Below are 7,895 nucleotides of genomic sequence, written 5' to 3' on the forward strand. Positions count from 1 at the left end.
TCTAACTATTCCTTTTTGATTTTAAAGGGAGTTGAAGGACCGTTATGGACTGAACTGTGTGCCCCCCGCCCCATCCCCGAATTCATATGTTGAAGCTCCAGCCTCCAACATGACTGTCTTTGGAGATGGGGTCTTTAAGGAGATAGTTAAGGTTAAATGAGGTCATAAAAGTGGGGCCCTAATCTGATAGGACTGGTGTCCTTAAAAGAAGAGGAGGGGCTTCCCTGGTGGTGCAGTGGTTGAGAGTCCGCCTGCCGATGCAGGGGACACGGGTTCATGCCCCGGTCTGGGAAGGTCCCACATGCCGCGGAGTGGCTGGGCCCGTGAGCCATGGCCACTGAGCCTGCGTGTCCGGAGCCTGTGCTCCGCAGCGGGAGAGGCCGCAACAGCGAGAGGCCCGCGTACCGCAAAAAAAAAAGGAAGAAAAAGAGGAGACACCAGGGATGCTTGCACAGAGAAAAAGGCCATGTGAGGACACAGCAAAAGGGTGGTGTCTGCAAGCCCAGGAGAGAGGACTCTGGAGAAACCAAACCTGCCAGCACCTTGATCTTGGCCTTCCAGCCTCCAGAACTGGGAGAACATACATTTCTGTTGTTAAGCCACCTACCTAGTGTATGGTGCCTTGTTACAGCAGACCAAGCTAACTCTGTCAGGACACAGACTCAGCTTGGCAGGTTTAGTATAATAGCATCTTGTTTTATGGGGCATCTTTGATTTTACTGTATTTTTATAAATTTTAGAAATGTGTTTGAAGTGATCTATGAGCACTGTTAAAGTCAAGTAGCTCTAAACAGCTGGAAGGAACAATTCCTGGCTCTGTCCTCCTTCACCACCCACCCCCTTTCAGGCAACCGCTTTCTTCCCCCTAAGAATTTTGTGTTCTTGAATTAATAGACTTTATTTTTCAAGCAGTTTAAGGCTTACAGCATAATTGAGCAGAATGTACAGAGTTCCCTCTCTGGTCCTCTCTCTGTTGCCCTTACTGTCAAGTCTTACATTTGTGTGTTATATTTGTTGCCGTTGATGAGCCAGTATTGAGATGTTATTATTAACTACGATCCATTGTTTACATTAGGATTCGCTCTTGGTGTTGTACGTCCTGTGGGTTTGGACAAATGTATAATGACATGTATCCACCATTGTAGTATCATCAGGAATAGTTTCACAGCCCTTAGAGTCCTCTGTGCTCTGCCTTTTCATCCCTCCCTCCCCTCACCTCCTGGCAACCACTGATCCTCTTACTGTCTCCATCATTTTGCCTTTTCCAGAATGTCTTAGAGTTGGAATCACACAGTGTGTAGCCTTCTCAGATGGCTCCTCCACACCTTTTCCTGGCCTGATGGCTCATTTCTTTTTAGAGCCGAGTAATATTCCATTGTCTGGATGGACCAGTTTGTATATTCACTCACCTACTGAAGGACATCTTGGTTGCTTCCAAGTTTTGCCAATTATGTATGACACATACATCTTCTAAGACTAAGGACATTCTTTTACATAACCACTGAGCCATAATTACACAAAATTAATGGTAACTCAATATGTCACTCAATACCTAGTTCATATCAAATTTCAATCCAGAGTTCCTTCAAGGTTCAGACATCGCATTTGGTTGTTTTTTCTCTTTTGTTTTTTATCTAGAACGGCTCCCTGCCTTTTTTGTTTGATATTTATGACATAGATTTTTTTTTTTTTTTTTAAGAATCCAGACCAGTAGTCCCACATTCTGAATTTGATTGATTGCTTCCTCATGGTTTGATTTGGTTTAAGTAGTTTCGAGTTTCGGGCAGTGTTCCAGTGTAGATGATGTCATAATGTCAGCTTTTCTGACTTTGTTGGTGATAAGCTCCATCACTGGGATGAGGTGGGGATGGCCAGAGCCCTCTGTAGTAAGGGGACATTTTTCTCTTTGTACGTAATCTGTGGAGGGATACTTTGAGACCATGTGAATTTTCTGTTTTCCAGCAACCATTTACCTGATGGTTTTGGAATCCATCGATAATTATTGGCTAAACTAATGATTACATTGGGGGTTGCAAAATGTTGATTTTCTAATTCTTTTGTGCTTGCTACATTTTTTCCCCATCTTTTTTTTTTTTTTGATTATCATGTTAGTCATGGTGCTTTCTTTCAGTGTTTTGTCATCTGTATTGTCATTATTCTTTTTGTTTAGCATGCTTTTAAAGGCCCTTTTTGCTATTTTCCTATCACCTGAAGATGTTCCTATAAGATGGAGGGGCAGAGGTAGTATCTGCTGTCTCCCCCGGTGTGATAGATGGGGGCACACAAGAAATTTCTAACACAAGAAATCGATCGCTTTTTCAAGGTTAAGGTCCAGTGTGGTCAGGGACAAGGAAGTGAGAATTCTAGCTGACAGTTTCACTAACCAGTGTCCCTTTCACCAGCTGTCACTGACTGGAGTACTGCTCCAGGTACTTGCGGCCCCTCTTCATGTTCACTTCCTGTTAGTAAGAGATGAGTTTCATAGTTTGGCTTCAATTAAATAAATGACAGTGTATTACAGTTGTGTTTTCTGATTTTTTTGGTGTATCATCATTTTACCCAGATACAGAGTAGAAACCTGTCATTTCAATAGCCGTACAGTATTCCAGGGTGAGACTGCCGTCCTTTACTTCTCTATTCTCCTCTTCCTGGGGATGATGGAGACATGGTGAGCAGCGTTTTGCAAACTAATTTGGCAATGGAACTTCTTTTCTCTGAAGAACTTGCAAACATCCCCTTCTTTCAAACCTTTCACTTTCCCCAGGGGGCATGATTTGACCCCAGCAGGTGGTTATTTAAGTACTTAATAAAATCGAGAGTGAGGCATGATCCAGGGGCACTGTTTACGTTGTCGAGTTTGTCAGTGGTGCTCCCTGGAGTTGGGCAGTATACAGTATAGGTGTCTCTATACCAGGATCCCTGAGAAGTGGCATCGTTTTTATAAGTTGAAAACCATGGAATTATGAAAGAGCAGGTAATTTACATATATGGGCATAGATGAAACTTTACCCTTCCAGTAAGATAGATTTAAAAATAGAACCGGGCTTCCCTGGTGGTGCAGTGGTTGAGAGTCCGCCTGCCGATGCAGGGGACGCGGGTTCGTGCCCCGGTCCGGGAGGATCCCGCGTGCCGCGGAGCGGCTGGGCCCGTGAGCCATGGCCGCTGAGCCTGCGCGTGTGGAGCCTGTGCTCCACAGCGGGAGAGGCCACAGCAGTGTGAGGCCCGCGTACTGCAAAAAATTAAATAAATAAATAAAAATAGAACCAATTGTTATCTTATACTTAAAATTTCTTATGCTTAAAATGCCCCACGCTTGGAATTTCTGCGGTGTGGTCACGTTTTGACAATGGCTTCTGTAAGCCCTTTTTAATTGATTATAGTCTTGGAATTTAGGGGAGCATATTAGTCATCATAGGCTTACTGCTGTAATAAACAAGCCTGCAATCTCAGTGGCCGAACACAATAAAGGTTAATTTTTCTCCCACGTCACTCACATCCAGTGTGAGTTGCAGCAGATGTGGGCTTTGCACCACACAGCCATTCCAGAACCCAGGTCTTTGAATCTGGTGACTCCTGATTCAGTCCTCTGTGACCTCAGAGTCCTTCACTGGCTCCTCTGTCTTGGGCTGGCAGATGAGGAGAGAGGAAATGTGCAGGAGACTCGGGAGGGGTATCTCTCACCTCCACCCACACGCCATTGGCCAGAGCTCACTCAGTTAGACCCACCCATCCGCAAGGGAGGCTGGGAAATGTCTCTCCGTGTGCCCGGGTGGAAAGGGCGCTGGGGATTAGGGACAGGCATGAGTCGGTATTGCGAGGCTGACCTCTTTTCTCTATTTTGTTTCTTCTCCAGGAGACTTCTTGGCATCATCACGAAAAAGGATGTTCTGAGACATATGGCCCAGATGGCAAACCAGGACCCTGAATCCATCATGTTTAATTAGAAACAAGATGGCAGTTTCTTTGAGAAAAATACAACTGTGTCATTTGAAAAGAAATAAACAAACGATATGTCATCCTAATGAACGGTCATGCACTGGGGGCAGCGGAAACAAAAGCTTTGTTTAAAAGGAAGGGAAGAAGAATGAAACTTAGAAAAAATACATTGGCGAGTAGGCATTTTATAGCTTTAACCCCTTATGAGTTTCAGGCTGTGTTATGAGTTTAGTAACTACTGTGGGGGCCCGTGGGTGGGTGTAAATGATACGGTTTGTACAAGGACATGGAACACAATTGCTGAGTCAAGAAACATTTGCCCCTCCTGTTGAAGGCTGGTGTTGGTGAAGCTTTGAGTCTGAAAGGCCAAGGGGTATTGGCGTGTCAGCGTCCTTATTTATTGGTTCCTGAGGTTTGGCTGTTATGTTACTGAATCAGATTAAAGATATTTGCACTTACTTTGTTGGAAAAGAAAAATTAAATGTGAACGTAGTGAAAGCTGCAAGTATGCTAGTGGGTTCACTCGTGACCAGCCGTTGCTAGCTCCTGTATTCAGCCTGTTATTTTGCTTATCCATTGCTTTCTGAACCAACATTGGGTCACCTGCCATGTTGAGTATGAAGAAATCATTTCTCTGTGCAAGACCAGCATCTTGGGACTGCGCGATGAACTGTCGAGCATTTAGTGCTGCACTGTTTCCTGCCACGAAAAGGGATTCGTGCTTATTTTGAGGGTATACATACCCCTCATTGATTTGCATCCCTATCGCATTTGCTGCATTTATTTGTTGCTGTTGCCTGTGCATTCTTAAATATTGATCAGTCTAGCGCTTTCCAAGGGCCATGTCCTATATTCTGCCAGCTTGCCGTAGTGGCTGAATTTCCAAATAGCATATACAAGAGTCAAAACAGGCTACCCAGTGTTACTACTTTTTTTTCCTCTCAGATCCTATTAAATGTGGCTGCCGAGAGGGTGAGGCAGACGAGTTCTCTGTGGGAACTCCTCCAAATGGGTTGCAAGAGAAATGCTAAGTTGATTCTAAATCTGTTCCATTCTCTTCTCTGTAGAGTGCAAAACATTCAGCTTTAAAGTGTAAGCATGTACTTTCATATTAACAATCAAAGCGCAGAAGGACAGAGTAAAATTCGAGACAGCCAATTTGAGCACTGGGTGTCTTTGAACTGAACGTTATGATACATTTATTCTTTTAGTCAGGACTTCTGTCTTGTCCGTGGGAAGGAAGTTGTGTTTCTTAGGTCCACTGGGTGATCTCTGTAAGACTGATCCCCCTTGCCCGTTCACTTTCGTCTTTGTTCTTCCCTTTTCACCGAGTCAACCTCATCCTTTTCATTCTCATCATTGGATATTGATGTGTCAGGTGTGCATTTGGCTGCAGGTAATAGAAAACGGAACACACAACGAAGAGCTGCATAAGAAACCTGGAGGTGGGCACTCAGGACTGTCTGTCTCCGTAGTATTGTCGACGACTCACAGTCTTTGGTAGTTTTTTCCTACCATCCTTACCCTTTCTCCTTTGGGTCACTGCCTTGTAGTCACAAGATGCTCACTGAACCGCCAGGTCCGGTATCTGCTTTCTAAGCAGAAAGAGGGAGGAAGAGGCAAATGACAAGGCGCAGTGTCCGTGTCGGGAAGGCAAAGCTTTCCCCGAGATGCTCGGCTTTCCTCCACTGGCTAGCCTTCTGTCGCATGGCGCCCCCAGCTGTGTGTGAGTCTGGGAAGGAAAATATTTAGCTACGTAGGCATATTACGCTGAATGAGATTGAGACGCTCTGAGTAAGGAAGGGGGATTGCTCCTTGGGAGGGGGTGTTGTCTGCTCTGTTGGACGCTGTCATCGTGTCCCTGTCATTGTCCTCTTTCTCACTGACCCCCTCCAAACACTCTCCTGTGACCTTATAGTCCCCCACCCCTCCTCTTGGCTTTGACGTAGAACTCCCAGTCAGATGCCATCGTTTCTTAGCCCTAATAAATATGTTCATTCTGGATAAAAACCTATCTATAAGAGGGCTTCCGTGAAACTTCTAGTGGATACAAGAAAATATACGGATATGTTTAACCTGACTGAAAACTTAAAGGAGTTTAAGTCAGATCACGCTGACAAATTATGGAAAATATGTTTCTGTAATTAATTGGCCTCCTCCCAAATAATATCAGATAGGCACTTCGGTGTGGAAAGGTCAGTCTATACTAGAGAATGTAATCTTTGGTCCTATAAGAGAATGAAATTTGTTGTCTCACTCAGAGCACCTAAGTACTGAGTAACGGATCCTAACATTTTGTTGCTATTGAGGTTTCCACGGAACAGTGCGAGTGAAGCTGGATTCTCCTGGACTTTCAATCCTAAAAAGTCTTAATGTACTTCCCTTCTTAACTCCCATGTAGGCTCTCGAAAGAGTCTTAGTCGTAGCCTCGATTTTTATAATCCAGGACACCCTGTTAGCCGAAACAAGGAGCTTCAGAAGGGAACACGCAACAGTGAACAGACAGCCAAAGGTCAGTAAAACCACAGAATTCCCCCTCCTCCAGCTGAGGCCTGGGAAGGGGAGGGGAGAGTTGACTCTGGGCCGAGGTCACCGATGGGGCTTGTGTCCTCTCCCCATTGCTTAGCATGGAGACGTCCGTGGGGTTCAGAGGGCCAGCATCAGACAGGCAGGTCGAGGCCGGGATCGGGGGCTTGCGGCGTCACTGCCAGAGCCAATTGCCTGCCTTCCCTGGAGCCCTGACCTGTAGCCACCGGCCCGGGCCTCAGACACACTCACGGGGAACGCACTGCTGGGCCCTTTGTGACACTTTCTCATAGAAGTACGGGGATGGGGATTCTGAAGGTGTTGGCTGTATTCAAATGTAGAACTTCATCCACTTTACCTGGTGATCTGTTGAACGAGATAAGTAGATCTGGAATGTGGACGTGAAACCAACATTTCTTAGAATACTGTTTTTGTTTCATTTTCCAGAACCAAAGGCTGTAGACATTCGTTGAACTTTCTGGATTCTTTCTGAATTGTTTTTTTAATGTAAATAAATATAAGTACATAATGGAAAAGGAGTTCTGTAATGAGGTACATCAACCTACTTCTTGCTCTTTTTCTATCACTAAGGGAATGTGTTACAGAAGGACAGATGGCAAATAAAAAGCATCCCGAATGTGACATGTGGATTTCTTGTGTTTTTCAGCGCATCCCCTGGGAATGCAGATGTGCATGTGGCTTTTACGGAAAAGCAAGTGTGCTAGGAGCGAATCTGTATTCAGTGTTTGCTGTTCCTTAGAACCAGTCAATCTTAAAGTTCTCTATTTGACATTTCCTGACGACTTGATAAAGGAGAAGACATGTCAATACATATTTTTTTGGCCCTAATAAGTCACAGAAACTGAAAAATTTCCAGCAGTTTGTTTCACTTAGGTGAGAATTGGTTCCTTTAAATTATCAACACATGCGAAATCTGTTCAGTATTCATTGTATTTATTATTCAGATGCTGAGCTGGAACAGGTGAGAAACCCAAGGAGGAGAACTATTGAATTTAAAGTAATTATATTATGTCTTCATTTTCATTTCGCGTGGGCAGTGTTTTATCAGACTCAGCTTCTAACCTTTGAAATAATGGTTGACCTGAGCGGGGAGCCTGTCTATCTAAGTTGGGAAACATGAACCAGACTCCATTTTCACCGGCGCAGTCCTTACTATTTATTTGCCATCCTAGTTGTGCTGGGAAAAAGATATATTCGCTTTTGGTGTTGGAATGATGACATAGCAATGCGGTTTGTTTTTGTTTTGTTTTTTTTGCGGTACGCGGGCCTCTCACTTCTGTGGCCTCTCCCGTTGCGGAGCACAGGCTCCGGACGCGCAGGCTCAGCGGCCATGGCTCACGGGCCCAGCGGCTCCGTGGCATGTGGGATCCTCCCGGACCGGGGCACAAACCCGTGTCCTCCGCATCGGCAGG

At 44.9% G+C, this 7,895-nt stretch overlaps 1 protein-coding gene across 5 annotated transcripts in view; it reads left to right on the forward strand.

Annotated features, from left to right (window-relative positions):
* CLCN4 (Cl-/H+ antiporter 4) overlaps positions 1-4,447 on the forward strand; it is a 78,396-nt gene extending 73,949 nt beyond the window's left edge. For all 5 annotated transcript variants that reach the window (XM_027096574.1, XM_027096575.1, XM_027096572.1 and 2 more), the window contains one exon: positions 3,854-4,447. In XM_027096574.1, the coding sequence (XP_026952375.1) occupies positions 3,854-3,944 (91 nt within the window). In that variant the 3' untranslated portion in view covers positions 3,945-4,447. The remainder of the gene's footprint in view (positions 1-3,853) is intronic.
* Positions 4,448-7,895: the final 3,448 nt, after the last annotated feature.

The sequence above is a fragment of the Aethalodelphis obliquidens genome, unplaced genomic scaffold (genome assembly GCF_003676395.1).
Source record: "Aethalodelphis obliquidens isolate GAN/ISIS:26980383/991018 unplaced genomic scaffold, ASM367639v1 scaffold104, whole genome shotgun sequence".
NCBI classification, from domain to species: domain Eukaryota; kingdom Metazoa; phylum Chordata; class Mammalia; order Artiodactyla; family Delphinidae; genus Aethalodelphis; species Aethalodelphis obliquidens.